This window comes from Pristis pectinata, chromosome 25 (genome assembly GCF_009764475.1).
Source record: "Pristis pectinata isolate sPriPec2 chromosome 25, sPriPec2.1.pri, whole genome shotgun sequence".
Classification (NCBI taxonomy): domain Eukaryota; kingdom Metazoa; phylum Chordata; class Chondrichthyes; order Rhinopristiformes; family Pristidae; genus Pristis; species Pristis pectinata.
In genome coordinates, this window is record NC_067429.1 from 10,476,972 (window position 1) to 10,494,724 (window position 17,753).

A 17,753-nucleotide genomic window follows, 5' to 3' on the forward strand; every position below is an offset into this window, starting at 1 on the left:
AGGACGCTCCTCTGGCTTGGCCGCATCTCACATGATACATTTCCAATTGGAGAGAGTCAGTGAGCCCCACAGAGAATTGTTACGGCACAGGAGACACTCAGGCATTGCAGCTCTGCTGGATCACATGTCAACTTGTGTCTAATGTATGGTTAATATACATTTTTCCAATGAATGCTGCTTATCTGATGCTGTGTGCCTGTGATGCTGCTGCAAGTAAATTTTTCATTGTGGGCATACATGTACTTGTGCCCGTGACAATAAACCCGACTTTGACTTCCTCCGGCCCTATAACATCCAAGGTATCTGAAGTTCTCCAAATCTGTTTTTCTGTGACAGCCTTAAGCTCTGGTATTTCAATCCCCTAAACCTCTCTACCCCTCATTCCTTCTTTAAGGGGTGCCTTCAAACCTCCCAGTTATCTGCACAGTATCTACTTATGAGGCAAAGTGTCAATTTTCTATTCAGGAATGCTCCTTTGAAGAGCCCTGGGACATTGAAGAACCCTGGGACATTTTTGCTATGTTAAAGATGCAACATAAATGGTTGCTGCTGTTGTTATTGTGTGTATGTGCATCCCAAGAGATATGCCTGTACAACTGCATGCATTCACGTTAACTGTAGGTCCAAATGGTTGCAACTAACCTTGCAACCTTCACAGGCATGTACTCCATAGTGAAAACCAGAGGCTACATCCCCGCACACTTTACACAGCAGAATCATTCCACTGATTTCTGGAGGAAGGAGAAACAAACGGAAATTATTTTTAAAAAACTTCACAGCTTTCTATATAATCATCTAAATGAACTACAAGTGGCTGGTGCCTTTAATTCTGTCTTTAAGGCAACGGCAATAAAATGATATGGGCTGCAGGAAAGGTGGGTAGACCCTTGGTCTCGTGCATCAAATGTGCATGTGCACCTTGTACATTATTGGAACCAAGTTTCTGAAACAAAGTCATTGGAGAACACTATGCAGCTACTGCTGAACTAGCACACACAACCAGGAATAAACTTCCACCCCATACAAATGTTTTTAATTATTTATTTGTATGCTTTGCTATGTGTATTAATTTGTCTCTTCATTAATGTTGGCAAATTTTCAATCCAAGTTTTGTTCCTCTAATGCTAGAAGATAATTTTCCAAATTATCAGGCTTGGAAATCATCACCTTCGTCATTTCACAGCTGGAGAAGGGCACCAGAATGTCATGAATCTCTCTGGCTGGTTCTCATTAAATTGAGGAGAGAAGGGTGTTCCCTGTCCCTCACCTGGATGGTCCTGTCCTGCAGACAATGACTATCCAATTAGCCATTTCCTGATCCTAGATATAACTGAAAATATTTGTCTAAAGCAATATTTGAAAACTATTGATCTCCAAAACAAAATGGAAACTGCAGCAAGAGACACGGGACAACTCATGGAGCTGGTGGTCACCATTCAAACTGAAGTAGTCCTGGACTTCCATGTATGCACTGTGAAACACAGAATGTCAGGACTCACTGACAGACTTGGGGAACAACTTGCCAGTTCACCCCAATGCTGGATTGCATTGAAGCCCAGTCTGGAAGGTACTCCCCAGAGGCCAAGGAAATCACTAGTCGATACCGGCACCAATCAGACCTGGTGCAGGATCTGAAACCCTAGTGACTGCAATGGAGTTCGTAAGGCACAGTTTCATGAGGCAAACGGGAGGGGCTGTTACGGTTTAAAAATTACTTTGTTTTATTTTTTATTTTGCAGTACTGATACATGCTTTTAGTAAAATTTATTTTAAGATATTTTTAACTATTTACTTCCGTTTTAATAGTTTTGAAATCACCACATGGCAGAGATTATTAAAAACTTAAAATCAATGACAAGCTCAACAGAAGACAAAGTGCCACCCCCATCTTTGACTTCTGTTAGGGGCAATTCAGGGCAGGGGCAATTCAGGGCAGGGCCACTGGACTACACTGCCCACAGTCCTATCACCAAACAGACATTGCTGTTGGACTCCAGAGTGAAGAGGCCTCTTATTTTTGGCCATCACCGGTGCAGAGACTGAAGACTCACAGTCAACGATTCAGAAATAGCTTCCTCCCCTCCGTCATCAGATTTCTAAATAGTCCATGAACACTTTTTTTTCTGCACTACTTATTTTTGTAATTTATAGTAATTTTGTGTCCTTGCACTGTACTGCTGCTGCAAAACAACAAATTTCACGTCATACAAGTCAGTGATAATAAATCTGATTCTAATCCTGATTTTGAGGTAGTGATTCCAAGTGGGACACGTGGTCAACACTACCCGGCCCTCTGTTTGCAAAGAAGGAAATCAAGTACTCCATTCCTCCCTTTGATGAATCAAGTTTATTCTTGGCAACTTTAATGTTAAGCTTTCATTTACACAGTACCATGTGTAAGCACTTTACAAGTCTGAGAAGGAGAGACAGGACAGACTAACGGAGAAGGAAATTAAAGCACAGATGAAGAGAGTTATTTTTAAGAAGGGTTTGCAGAATAGAGTAGAAATAGCAGCATTGGAAGAGCTTCAAAATGCAGAGCACAATGAGTGAAGTGACTGGCTTCCAAACAAAATGTGATTCCTAAATACTGTCTGCCCGAAGTAACAAGGAGCTTTTACTGGGGGGAATAAAAGACTATTCCTGTGTAAGTATACTTGGCAATATAAAACAGGAGGAGGGAAAAAACACTGAGGTTACTCACTGGTGATCCCAGAGTTGATTTTAGTGGTGGAAATGGTATTTCCATCATCGGTGGAAAGTTTCAGGTTGTTGAAGGATCCAGTGCTTGAACAATCGTCACCAGATCCCGAGGAGCTGCTTCGGTAGTGTTTGCCATCCTGGGAGCTGGAGCTGGAGCTGGAGCTGGAGCTAGAGCCATTGGGAGAAGGTGGCAATGGGGAACACGACTGGGACACCGACTGGAAACTACTGTTGGAGTTGTCACTGTACAGCAGGACCGGACTAGAAGAGGTACTGTTTGGCCCAATATAGGTGATCACACCACCTGCAATGGGAGCACAGGAAGAGAAGCGTTTACAGGAGAGTTTAGAGTTACTGTAAGAACTTGTATCTAACTTACTTCCCACCCTTTTTGGAGGCAGAAAATGCCATCCTCCACTTTAAAATTCATTTAGCTTTATATCTTGTGGGCTGCCCCCAGAACACTATTCAAAAAGATATATTTCATTGTGTGTTTCGATGTACATGTGACTAGTAAAGATATCTTATCTCATCTTCTCCCTGTAACCTTTTAGTCAATAGTGCAGGAAAAAAAGTAATGCAAGTTTTTAAAACCTTGTTTATTCCATTATTAACATAATGCATTATATTTTGCAATTACATTTACAACAAGAGAAACAAATATGAAAATACAGACATCAAGGGATGTTTTGATAAATAAATATCAAATTGAGCCCATGCCTAATGTTATTGGAGGAACACGTCAGTGTACAAGCTGCCCCTCCACTTCCCTTTCAGTCCCTTCTAAAAATCATCAAAGTTGACTTGAAGATGACTTTAACAGAAGACACTTTAAAAAAAAGCAAATGTTGTTCCTATGGCTCTCAGGTCCACTAGAGAAAAGAAAATTTCCACCAGAGTTTATGTTCTGGCCATCAACTGAGGAAAGTATCAGGTTTGTTTGTGATAGCTCTGGTGAATGAATAGTTTTACAACTTCCTATAAAGGCTCAAATTTAATGCTTCTACAGATTGGATCATAAGAATCCACAAGTATCAATTGGCTATTCCAAGGTAACATGACTAAAACCAACTCCCAAGTCCCCAGGATCTATGAGAGTCTAGGGGTCTGTTTGGAACTAGCTACCCAATGTTGCAGATTAAGAGGAAGTGAATAATTATTGATCGCCTGGGATCTGATCTTCAGGTTACATAAAATGTGAAAGATTTATATCCAAGAGAACAAAGTATCACTGAATGGGCATCACTTGCAGAATTAAACCTCACCGTCCCATCCCCCACCCCAAGCACAGCCAGGAAAGAGAAAATAAATTTTGGTGACAAAAACCATATACAAATCCACAACAATATACTTCCTCATTAAAAAGATGCCAGGGCCACCAAGCCTTGTTCCAGGAATGCAGACTCAGAACAAGATGTGCATGTACACTTCCTTTTAATTGTATAGCGACAACCAAATTGACTAGGTCATCAGGTTTACTCACTTTTCCACTTAACTAATTTACATGTATGTAGCCTAAGTGTCAGGTTGTTCTTAAAATACTTGCTTTACATAACACCTTTCATTGCCACAGGTCATTCCAAAATACTTCAAAAGCTAAAGTACTTCTTGAACTGTAATTATTGTTGTGACATAGGAAACGTGGCAACCAACGTGTACTTATACAGCAAGCCAATCAGCCCACTGAGTTCATGCTGGCTCCCAGCACAGCAACCCCACTGGCCCCACTTGTCCTCTCTTTAGTTCCCGGTACCCCTACAAATTATTCACCCACAAATGCCTATCAACTCCCCTTTTAATCTTTTGCCACTTACCTGCACTAAGGAGCAGTTAAGCTCCCACTAACAGCAATGTAATAATGGCCAGATAATCTGTTTTGTTGATATTAAGGGAGGGGTATATCTTGTCCAGAACCCTTCTGCTCCTCTTCGAAAAGGCATTGTTAGGTCTTTTAGATCCATCTGACAAGACGGTTGAAACCTTTGGTTAAGAACTCATCCCAGTGACAGCATCTCTGGTACTGCATAGATCGCACAGTGCTACACTAACATGTCAACCTGGGAACCAGTGCTCTTGTTGTTAAAATGGAGCTTAAACCTACCCCCTTCTGATTCTGCGGCAGGGATACCACAAGCTGAAATGCCATTGGTATACTGGTTGTGATCATGTCTGCTGCGCGTTTCCCTGTTAATGTTCTGCCCAGATTGTAAAACAAAATAGCATCAAGTCAGATGAACTGCTGATACCAGAGCATGAAAAACAAAAACAGGAAAGGCTGTTATTATTCACCAGGTCAAGGAGCATCTGTGGAGAACCAGAAGTCAGGCAATTGACTTTTCAAAACTGATCGACTTGTTTGTCCCCATTTGCTGCCTAACCTGCCTACTGTTTCTAGACTGCTCTGTTGATGCCGGTGGGTATTTTTTTTTAGGGGCCCCACGTGCTTTTGTGGGATTTTGCTGAGCTTGGGTTCCTATTGCAGCATTCCAGCCTGAATCAGAACTTTATACCTCAGACACCCCGTGGCTGAACTGGAATTTTATTATGTTTGGCTGTGCCAAGGCTTGCATTACATGTTTACTGTTTCATCAGTGGGACAGCTGCCAACTGTTTGAGGCCCATTCACCACAACACAAAACAAAAAAGTGCAGCAAAACACCTCATGGGACTCATCACAAACCAAGGTTTGGTTGCTAGACTTGTGCATTTGAGATTTTTGCAAAGTCGGAGCTCATTTTCTGCTGATAGCCCAATCCAATGCCCTTGTTAGCTCTCAACTCAAGTACAGCAAAGCTCCTCTGGCCCGACTGCACCCTACATAATCTTGAGCTCATCCAAGCTTCAGATCTACATTGGCTCCCAGTCCAACAATGCCTTGATTTTAAAATTCTAATTCTTATTTTCACATAGTCTCACCCCTTCCTTCTCCATAGTTTCTTCCAGCCCTGTGTTCTCCATTTATGACCTTCCTGTTAATCCTCAGTATTCAGCTCTCCAGCAGAGGCAGCCATGTCTTCAGCTAAACCCCTGGAATTATACCCCTAACCCTCTGCATTCTCTTTTTGGACACACCTCAAAACCCACCTCTTTGATTGAGCTGTTAGTCACTTGCCCCAATATCTCCTTCTGTGGCTCAGTGTCAAACTTTCATAACAATCCCATGAACCACCTTAGATCCTTTTACCAAATTAAAGGCTCTGCATTAATAAATGCTGTTGTTTGTGCAATAAAGGTGACTATTCTGTGCTGCCAAACACCACCAGTGGTCTAACCACACCCTCAGCTCCTTTATTCAAAAGTAAAATGGGAACCAAAATGTCTGCTCTCGTGCTTTGAGTTGACTGCAAGATTACCATTTGATGTATCAACATCCGTAAATCAGAGACGTTTGTCTTACTTCCCATGTGCTGGATTCTGCAGTCTCATTTCACCTTTAAATGGGTCAAATAATTTGGCTGTGATTTTAAGACTGGATCTACTCTTAACCATTCAATTCTAATCATAGTCTCAGTACAGCAACACCATGACCACCTTGCATTACAATGGACTTCTTTGTTCTAATTGTGTTTTCTTGTAAAAATTGTGCATAATTTATGTTTTATTTATTTTTCCTTGTGAATGCTGCTTATCTTATGCTATGTGCCTGTGATGCTGCTGCAAGTAAGTTTTTCATTGCATGAATTTGTGCATATGACAATAAACTCAATTTTGACTTTTTAAAGTGAGATTATTCAGACAATTAAATGGACGTGGCATAGGGTGAATGCACACAGTCTTTTTCCCAAGGGTTGGGGAATCAAGAACTAGAGGGTATAGGTTTAAGGTGGGAGGGGAAAGATTTAATAGGAACTTAAGGGGGAACTTTTTTTAAAAAGCAGAGGTGGTACCTATATGGAATGAACCACCAGAGGAAGATACAATAGCAACTTTTAAAGGACTGTTGGACAGGTACATGGATAGGAAAGATTTTGAAGAATATGGGCCAAATGCTGGCAAATGGGACTAGCTTGGATGGGCACTTGGTCAGCATGGACCAGTTGGGCTGAAGGGCCTGTTTCCATGCTGTAGGACTCTGCAAGAAATCTTAATTTTACCTCTGCTGCAATCAAGCCCAGACTAGCTGAATCCAAATCTTTTCTTGTAATATAATGCTAAGAACTCTGGACTATAACAATCCTGTCCCAGGTAAATTAGCACAAGCATGCATTGTACTGATTAGTCAACAGCACTCAAAAGTCATAAACTCCTGTTCAAAACTGATACGTCACTAAGGAGCAGTAAAGATTACTATTCTCATTCTACTGTTTTGATTGTTAATTCTAGGCTGGACTATGGGTCTAAATAGTCTTCTGGTACCTTTCCTACATTGTCATGTAAGCACAAGTTTCAGTGGGTTCAGTCAAAGTAAACAAACAATCTGCTGGAGGAGCTCAGTAGGTCGAGCAGCATCTGTGTGAGAATGGAATTGTCAACGTTTCGGGTCAAACCCCTGCATCAGGGATTCGACCCAAAACATCAACAATTCACTTTCTCTCCACCGATGCTGCTCGACCCGTTGAGTTCCTCCAGCAGATTGTTTGTTGCTCCAGATTCCAGCGTCTGCAGCTGCAAAGTCAAAGTCAATCCCGGTTCATTCTGTGTCTACACATGCATACTTGACGGCAAAAGTCAGTGGAGAGGAGTGGGTGAGATTGTGTCTGAAGTGCATCATCCTCTCTGAGAATCAGTGCTGCTTTACTTGCTATCTAACCTGTGCTGTACGTTCCTTGACAAGAGAGCGTTCCACTACAGAGCGTTAATGATGAATGCAACATTCTATTCCTACCGCTGGCATCTCTCTTCAATGGCACCAAACTCAAAAGTTACCAGAAAAATTGGAAAACGTTTGCAAATTGTTAGGAAGGGATAGGGGATCTAGTCCACTCAGATTGGGGAAACTCAAAATCCCAGAATTTACTCTGCATCTTGACCTAATTGAATTTCCATAGCACCTTTCACATCCCTTCCAAGAAGTTTTTATTCTCTTTACACTCATGGAAATACTTTCGAAGCGTAGTCACCTTTGCACTGCATGGAACGCGGCAGCCAATTTGCTTCCAACAAGCTCTCAAAAACAGCTGTGTAACATTGACCAGAAAATGTCTTAGATCTGTTGAATGAGGAATAAATATCAAACAGGACTCCAGGGGTATAAATTCCCCTTTTACTTGAGGGTACAGATGAATCTTTGGTTTAATATTTCATCCGAAAAAGGTAGTTTAATTGTGGGGTACCTTGTTTTGTGATACCATATTCTGAAGGGGGAGGGGGAAACTTGAACCCAGAATCTTCTGCCTTAGAAGAATGTTACATTATTTGCAATGCTCTGGATCTCCTTATTAAAAATGTTTTTTTAATAGAAAGTGCAAACCTGGACAAAATATACAAATAGCAGTCGGGAGGGCCGCTTGGAGCAAGCTGGAGCCGTGTGTTTATTTCATGTCAGTTTCCATTTCTCCCTCCCAGCCAGCGGGGCGCGTTGAAAAAGGCAATGGAACAAGCAGCCGCGTTACAGCGCTTTGCGACACCGCTGAATGAAGGTTATTCCTGAGGCTTGGTTATTAATAGACTCAGTGTGGAGGCTGAGTCACGGGCTGATCCACGTGTTGGCCGCAAGTCGCGTGTTTCAGCAACGCGGCCGCCCCACCTCCATGGTACACGTGTTGGGGAAATGAAAGGGGGAGGGGAGGGGGGAAGGGGGAAGGTGCTTGGTCACCTCCCATTGACAGATGTTGTTACAGGGATCACATGTAAAACAACCGTCCCTTGTGCTTCACACTGGACTGGAAGCCTTGAGTCACACCGATAATCCTTGTCAGTGGTTGGAATAAAGACAAAAAGGGGGTAGAAAGCTCCGTCCCTGAGGGGCGGAGTGTGACACATTTGTGGCCTGGATTTTAAGGAACCACGGGTGCTGCTTCGGGACTGTGATCCCACAGTGCCGGGGATGGGGGGGGGGGTTGAAGCGGAGGTGGTCGGCGTAGACGCGCATTCCGACGGAGACAGCACTGTGCCCCAGCTGAGAGCTGGAAATAACACCAGCGAGGCACATTCCCCGCCTCCTGACCTGGATTACTGCCGCATCACAAGCTGTTTCCAACCTCCCAACGGCAAACACGTCCTTACAGTCCGATTAACCATTAAGGCGCCGGACCCTCCGAACCGAGCGTTGGGTCTCACAAACATCTCCCTGACTTGCATAAATAAGGTGCAGTGCGGCGTAGTAAACCATTCGCGGCGGCCCTGCAGAACAACTCCCCCACACCACCAAGCCGCTCAAATTCTTGCATTTAAATGATCTGGAACTCCAACGCTGAATGCAAAACACGAAGCAATTTTTTTTGAATTGCACATTTAAATAACTATTGAATAATAGTCAAATCGTATACCTTTTCCACAACGAATGGCGCTCCACCCCCCACCCGCAGGATTTAAAAAAAAATCTAGGTGTTTTTGACAATTAATTCGTGCAAAGTCAAATCTTTTCAATGTGGAATCCAACAGCCAGCCAGTAGCTTTTGCACATCTAGGGGCGAATGTGGAGATGGAGCTTTGCTTGTTTTCAGACAATAAGCACGAATAAGATACATACTTTGACCTAACCCAATGGTCTGTAACTAAATGCCATTGATCTGATTGTACCAGGGGCACGTCCACTGAACATTGATTTTTAAAGAAAAAAATTATGAAGAGATCTTTGACATTTTGCAACAATTTTAATGTATTTTATATTCCACAGTTAAATTCATTCAAATTCCAACATTACAAGCCCAAATAGGAAATTAGTTTGACTTATACACTATAAAATCAATAAATCCAATTAAGAAATGCAATTTGGTTTGTTCGAGGTCAGACTGTTGAAAGATGTTTGAGAAGTAGAATGGAAGCATTGCTTTATTTGGGAAATACTGATGGCTGCTCCATTTATTCGCTGTTTCACTAAAGTGGGTGAATCACAGCCGACACAGAGATATTTGGAGCGCCGCGTACTTTGGAACAGAGGGGCCAGGGCAGAGCTGGGGTTCCTTGTCTGTTGTTGGACGTTACGTCATTGCCGGTGGGAGGGAGGGTTGGTCACACTCCGAGTCAGTCGGTACTGACTTGTCCTGGGTCTATCTGTACACCACTCTGAACATAATTGTGTAATTGAATGGGCGGGAGGAGGAGGAGGAGGGGCATATACACAAGGTGCACATGGCTAGGGAGCAGTGTCCATGTGAGTTTCTGCAAAATAACTCGCACCTTACTCAGACTGTGACCTACTTTACGGGTCTTGGGAAAAGATAGCAACAAGGGGAGGGAGAAAAACAGGGCTCACTATGTCAACGGCCCAGTTACACTGACACACCGAGTGGCACAGAATAGAAAATTATAAACCATATCGCACACTTCAAAATACAAACGTGAAGAAAAAGCACACGGTACTATAACCTCCCAGTAACACTAACACAGAAACGTCAGTCAAACGAGCACGTCTCATTTATTACTGCGAAATTACAAATGTATAATGAGGTATTTATTAATAGCTGATCCCACAGCATAATACTCTCCAGTTATCTCGAAATAGCACAGCCAACTCTCCAAGTAGTAATTCTGATGTAAAAATTGTAGGCCAAATACATCTTGTGACATTTATATTGTGGGCACGGTTATGGGGAATGTAACCATAGAGACGGCAGCTTAAACTACGGCAAATTTAAAATATTAATCCTCAAATGCCTAGGTCAGCACCGTCATTCACTTCAATATGCATAATCAGGTTATAGTTGTCAGGGTATACCGCAAGCTCCGGCTACAAAAACACATACATCAAAATGCCAGTATTAAGACGCTGCTTGGAAACATAATGATTTCCAAAAAGTAGTGTCATCCTCTACTCTACAAGGAAGAAAGCAGGAGTTAAATATCTCTGACAGTCACTTTAAAAGTCAGGCTATATAATGTTATTATTTTAATAAAGTATTTCCCATACCTGTGTTGTTGGAATCCATAGCCGTCTTTTAGGATATTTGTTTTCCTGCTAGTAACTGCTAGTGACTTCGCCTGCACCGTTTTGATTTTTTTCTCTCTCTCTGGCTGCGAGATCTAGCGTGTTGGGAAGGAGTTGTTGAGTTGCTATCTTGCGCCAGGAGTTTTTGCTTGTAAGTGCTGTTTTCTTTCGTATCGAAAGGTACCGAAATCCTCCTGTAAGGACAACCTCTCAGCCCAGCAGCAATTAAGACGACCTCTCTGGTTGGTTAGCCCTGTCAAAGCTCCCCGACGGGCCAGGAAGAGGTTTCCTTCAGGCAACCTCTGCCCAGATTGGCCCTTTGCAAACACACACGCAGCTCTGCCCTACAGCACGGGAAGAGGGACTTATCCCCTGCAAAGACCCATCCAGCAGCGAGAGCTGTGCTGAAATTCACTGTGCACTGCCACAACAGCAACAGAGTTACTCGCAGCGAGAGCCACACTGCGGTGGAGCCGGCCGAGCAGCAGATGAGACGAGCTCTCTGATTGGTGGCAGTTATTGTTTCCAATACTTTGATTGAAAGCCAAAGATCAGACAGAGTACAATGTTGTGATTGGCTGCTCTTTAGTTTTCCTCGAATAGTATATTCAGTGGCCTTGGTATGGCCGAAGTAAAGATAAATACGACTTTTATTAGTGTGTTTTTTGCCTTACTGTTCCCAATCTTTGTAATATAATTAATTAATATGCTTTCAACACGGGTTCACTTTAAAATTTGCCTCTGCTTTATAACATAAACAACAACTTATGTGATTATATAGAGTCTTTAACATAATAAAATATTCCAGGATGGGAGATATTATGGGAGAAGACTAAAAGTCAAAGAGCTAGGTTTTAAAGGTATCCAAGAGGAGGAACAAATGAACACATGAAAATGGAACATTTAGTCCCTCATCCGTTCTCCAACATTCAACAAGATCACAGCTGGGTATTAATCTCAACATATTTGATAAATATTGTGAATAATTGGAGCCCATACAGGATCCTTGTATCCCCAATAGTCGCATCCTGACAACATTAAAACGAGTAATTTATTCCTCTTCGTTTTGCATCTGTTAACTAACTTTGTACCCACACTTCTATATTACCCCAATTCCATGTGGTCCAACCTTGTTTCCCTTGCAGTATGAATTTCTTGGTCATTTGAGTGGTTTTTGGAGGGAATTCCAGAGGGTTGTCAGCTGAAGACATTGGTGCTAATGATTAAAAAGGGGGGAAGAACAGAAATCCATAAGTAAAGAAGCGCAGATATTTCAGAGTTGTGTAGAGCTGGATGAGAAGGGAAGGCTAAGCCATGAAAGCATTTAAAAGCAAGGATGAGAATCTTAAAACTGATGCAGCATTGCTTACTAAGATCCACAGTGAAGATCAAATGGGAATTGGCACGTTAAGTCATGAACAGCGGAGATTTGGATTTCAAGTTTATGGAGGTTAGACCTAGGGATAGTCCAGTTGAGAGATAACAAAGGCATGCACTCTGGCATGTTCCTGGCTACCCATCCTTTATCTGTTTTCCAGAAGTTTGTGGTCAGTGCTAATTCAAGCCATGTCCTTTTATCCATCACCCCTGAGCTTGTTGACCTATGTTGGCTACTGATAAAGCAATGGCTTTAATTTAAAATTTCTGCTGTCATTTTTCAAATCCTTCCCTGGTCTTCTTCCTCATTATCTTTGCAATCTCCTCCTTCCCTACAACTGTACAAAATATTTAAGTAGCTGCTATACTGACCTTTTTACTGAACCCAAATTAGATCACTCTACCCATGGAAGGCTTGCCTTCTGTTGCCCAGGATCTAAGCTCTGGAATTCCTTCCATTAACCTCTGCACCTCTCGTTCCCTCCATAAAGCCTACCTCTTCAACCGAACTGTTGCTCTTCTGTCAAGTATCAAGTTTTGTTGATCAAGTCCCTGAAGAACCATAGAACATATTGCTACATTGTACGTACTACATAAATACAAGCTGGTGCTGCTGTTGTAATTATTTGTTGCGTTGGGGCTTCAGCAGCAGAATGAGTGTGGCCGAGGTAGAATCATGTGATATTGCCGAGCTGCATTTGACTTGTGTGATTGACAACATGCGGTCAGATGTTTATTCTGGGGCCCTTTATGGTACCAAAGTTGCAAACAGTCTTGAAAAAATAGAGTGAAAACAATCTTATGTTATAAATTGTTGGATATTACAGAAATAGAGTCTGAATTTTATGAGAAAATATGTTTTAAGGCATAATTTTAAGGTGATTGGAGGAAGGTATAAGGGGGATGTCAGGAGTAAGTTTTTTACACAGAGAATGGTGGGTGCGTGGAACGCACTGCCGGCAGAGGTTGTGGGGGCAGATACATTAGGGACATTTAAGAGACTCTTAGATAGACACATGAATGATAAAGAAATGGAGGGCTATGTGGGCGGGAAGGGTTAGATAGATCTCAGAGCAGGATAAAATGTTGGCACAACATCGTGGGCTGAAGGGCCTGTACTGTGCTATAATGTTCTATGTTCTATGTGTTCTATGTTGAGTGCATTCATAGATTTAAAGTTAAATTGTGACAGGGAAAATATGCAATGTTTCTTATTTACTTAATACTTTTAAGTCATATTTACGTATCTAAGGTTACTTTTGCACTACAGCTGGAGGGTAGTTGCTAATAAATGGTAGTGTAAATCCAGAAACAGGGTGTGAACTGACTTATACCCCCTGTTAGGAGAGACTGCTTGCTTCCAAGCCAAATGGTATCAGTGGCTGATTCCAGATCCATGATCCAATTTTTTTAACATTACTAAGCAGCAAAACAGCTTTGGGCTGGTTTTCTGGTTCTGCAGTTGTAATGTAATTGCCGTCAATGATTACATAATGAGGTCAAAATAATCAATGTCAGTTAAAGTCAATGAATAATCCTTTTTGCATCATTTTGACAGTGAAGCGCTTGTATTCCATTAACTTAATCAGAAAATCACAGTTGTCTCTTTGGTGGGTGTGTAAAACCTGTATACAGTGTTCGCTTCAGTTGTTCAGAAGAACCAGCAGGACAAATATAGATTTCACTCTTGAAACTAGCTTGTGTTATGAAATAGTGATTTGACATGGATAACACTAGTTTGACTGGAGATCTATCACATTTGAAGATAGTGGAAGGCTACATTTGAAGTGATCAATTATGAACAATATTCGTTAAATATGTTTCTATATCAAATCATCTTGGTCTGTGAGTGATTTCCCCTGCGGTGTATTACCACTCACAAAACTTTCCCCTAAATTATATACAGAGTGGCAACTGTTGTTTGTGCTAATAGGAACCATATTGTCCAGTTGGGAAATTGTCTTTTAAAACTCCCATCAGTGAATTGCTTCATGTTGTTGGAGATATTGTAACTGTTACATTATTTCTGATAGTCAAATTCTTGTTACATTGTTGATTGTTACATTGTTCCTGATAGTAAAATCCTTGTTATAGCTACTAGGGAAGTAGCTGATATGCTTCCTTACAGGGAAAACCATGTAACGTTGCTATGAAAGGGGTGTATTTACGACTTATACCAAAAGCTGTGCTGTTTTATCAATATATGGAAAAATTATAAAATTTCAGTAGCAATCCAATTAAGTTTTTGCATCCCAGTGGTATAAATACAGAAGCAGTCTCTTGTACAAACTTTAGTCAATCCATATTTTAATATTAACCAGTGACAATGATATCAGCTAGAGATAGCCCCATGTGATTGGGGACTTTCCAAACTGGGGACATTGATATAGTTAGTCCCCATGAGATTGCTTTCTCTCTGACAAAGCCAACAAATATCTTTTTTTCAGGAAGGGGTGGTGAACAATGACTCCTTTCCATTCACACTCTTCATCACTGTGCTGTGAGATGAGAGATTTAGGTTAAAGTACAACATGCTAAGTATATAAAATTATGAGAGGCGTAGAAAGGGTAGATAGTCCGAGTATTTTTCCCATAATGGAAAAGTGAAGTATCAGCAGGTGAGAGGGGGAAGGTTTAAACGAGATTTACGAGGTAACTTTTTAGACAGGGAGTGGTAGGTGCCTGAAACATGCTGCCAGGGGAAGTGGTGGAAGCAGATAGGATAGCAATGTTTAGACCTTAAGACCATAAGACATAGGAGCAGAATAAGGCCATTCGGCCCATTGAGTCTGCTCCACCATTCCATCATGACTGATTATTTTTCCCTCTCAAACCCCATTCTCCTACCTTCTCCCCGTAACCTTTGACACCCTTACTAATCAAGAATCTAACAACCTCCACTTTAAATATAGCCAATGGCTTGGCCTCCACAGCCGTCTGTGACAATGAATTCCACAGACTCACCACCCTCTGCCTAAAGAAATTCCTCCTCATCTCAGTTCTAAAGCGACATCCTTCTATTCTGAGGCTGTGCCCTCTGGTCCCAGACTCTCCCACTACTAGAAACATCCTCTCCACGTCCACTCTATCCAGGCCTTTTGATATTCGGTAGGTTTCAATGAGATCCGCCCTCATCCTTCTAAACTCCAGTGAGTACAGGCCCTTAACCCTTTCATTCCCAGGATAATTTTTGTGAACCTCCTCTGGACCTAAGAGGCACTTAGACAGACACATGAACAGGCAGTGAAAGGAAGGATATAGACCATGTGCAAGCAGATGGGGTTAGTTTAAATTGGCATCATGGTCAGCATAGACATTGTGGGCCAAAGGGCCTGTTCCGGTGCTACGTTCTATGCTGTTCACCATTAAAATCTAAAACTGGAAATATCCTGAATCGGCTTCATTTGACCTATTCCATCAATAGCTGAGAAAAGGTTGTAGGAATGGATGAACCTCAGGTAGAGATGTTCTTTCTCAATTTGATTAAAAGAAGACATTTAGTATAACAGAAACGCAAAGGTCTTGACTTCATTCTCAACCTGACTGCACAGGTATTAATCACTGTTAGACTGAGTGTTAATGGAATGTTCAGACCTTAGCTGAAGTTCTAAAACTTGGCAGAGAGGAAGTTTAGTCACAAATGCACAACCTCATCATCCACCTCTGGGAAGAGGAGGATATGCCAGGGGACCTCAGTGGTCTGAGGTATACATGACCACATTCAACAACGGAAACATGTCTGATGGTGGTGGCTGCAGGTGGGTGTCCCTTCTATGTGCCAGAGGGAAAATCACCTCTGGGGTCCTCCTTAAGCATCTCCTCCCAAAAGCTGCTCACTGAATCACAATGTGGATTTTGTGGTTCAGGCAGCATCTGTAGAGGGAAATCGACAGTAAACGTTTCGGGTCGGGACCCTGCCCGACCCACTGAGTTTCTCCAGCATCTTGTTTGTTGCTTCGGATTCCAGCATCTGCAGTCTCTTGTGTCTCCATTCTTTTCCGGGTGTTCTGTTAATACATCCTTCATTATGGATTCCAGCACTTTCCCTACTAATGACATTAGGCTAACAGATCAGTAGTTTTCTGGTGGTTTTCCCTCTCCCTCCTTTTTTAATTAGTGGGCTCACATTTGCTACCCTCTAATCCACACGTTCAATGCCAGGATCTATAGAATTTTGGAAGATGATAACCAGAATGTTCACTATCTCTAAGGCCATCTCTTTCAAAACTCTAGGATGAGATCATTGGATCCTTGGGATATATCAGCTTTCAGTTACGGCTCTATTTCTTTCAGTTCCTCCTTCTCACTAGACCCTTGGTTCTCTGGTATTTCTGACAGGTTTTAAGATAAGATTTCTTTATTAGTCACATGTACATTGAAACACACAGTGAAATACATCTTTTTTGCGTAGAGTGTTCTGGAGACAGCCCGCAAGTGTCGCCATGCTTCCAGTGCCAACATAGCATGCCCACAACTTTAAATTTTTAAATTTTATTTACAGCGTGGTAACAGGCCCTTTCGGCCCAACAAGTCCACGCCGCCTTTTTAAACCCCAAATTACCCTACCCGTACGTCTTAGAACGTGGGAGGAAACCGGAGCACCTGGAGGAAACCCACGCAGACACAGGAGAACGTACAAACTCCTTACAGAGAGCGACGGGAATCAAACCCCGATTGCTGGCGCTGTAATAGCATTACACTAACCACTACACTACCGTGCCTGCCCAGAGTAGGTTGGCCAACAAGATTAAAACACTCAGAGTTGGGTGTAATGTTCTGAGAAATGGAAAATGTGTTATTGGATGGAAAACACGGAATTGGAATAAATGGATCATCCTCAGGTTGGCAGCTTGTGATGAATGGGCTCCTGCTGTGATTGGTGCTCGAGCCCCAGCTATTGATCATTTATATCAGTGTCTTGGCCGAGGGGACTAAATGTCATCTGCTCAAGTTTCCTGATGTTACAAAAGCGGCTGTGATTGTGAGTAGGGAGGAAGATGTATAGAGCTTCAAGGAAGTATGGACAACCTGAGTGAGCGCACAAGAATCTGGCAGGTACAATATAAAGTGGAAAAATGTGAAGCTGTCCACATTATATTGTTGTTGCAAGACACTGAAAAGCAGAGTGTGTTTTAAATGGTGAAAGATAGGAATTGTTGATCTTCAAAGGGACCTCAGTGTCTTTATACATGTCACTGAAGGCCAGATGCAGTAAGCAACTGGGAAGACAAATGATACGTTGGTATTTATTACAAGAGGACATAAGTACAGGAATAATGATAACTCATTGCAATTCCACAGGGCCTCAGTGAGATCGCTCCTGGAATATTTTGTAGAGCTTAGGTTCTTTACCTAAAGACGGATCTACTCCCACAGAGGGAGTGCACTGAGGATTCTCTGGACTGCTTGCTCAGATGTTGGATTTGCTGTATGAGGAGTGATTGAGTAAATTCGACCAGCTTTGTCTAGAAGAACAAGGGGAGATCTCATCGAAACTTACAGAATTCTTACAGGCCTCAACAGGCTGGATGCAGGGAGAATATTTTCCTAGGGCTGGGGAGTCTAAAAGCAGGGGTCGTGGTCTCAGCAGAAGAGTTAGACCACTTAGGACCAAAATGAGATGATGTAGCAGTTAGCGTAATGC

General features: G+C 42.2%; 1 protein-coding gene across 2 annotated transcripts in view; it reads right to left on the reverse strand.

Annotated features, from left to right (window-relative positions):
- The window catches only part of nr1d1 (nuclear receptor subfamily 1, group d, member 1), a 38,229-nt gene that overhangs the window by 8,942 nt on the left and 11,534 nt on the right, over positions 1 to 17,753 (reverse strand). The window contains exons 2-4 of one of the 2 annotated variants that reach the window (XM_052038849.1): positions 10,715 to 10,926; positions 2,705 to 3,007; positions 643 to 731 (exon numbers count right to left, since the gene is read on the reverse strand). In XM_052038849.1, the coding sequence (XP_051894809.1) occupies positions 643 to 731; positions 2,705 to 3,007; positions 10,715 to 10,733 (411 nt within the window). In that variant the 5' untranslated portion in view covers positions 10,734 to 10,926. Of the gene's footprint in view, positions 1 to 642; positions 732 to 2,704; positions 3,008 to 10,714; positions 11,204 to 17,753 lie in introns of those variants that run through there. The other variant, XM_052038848.1, reaches the window with a different exon arrangement.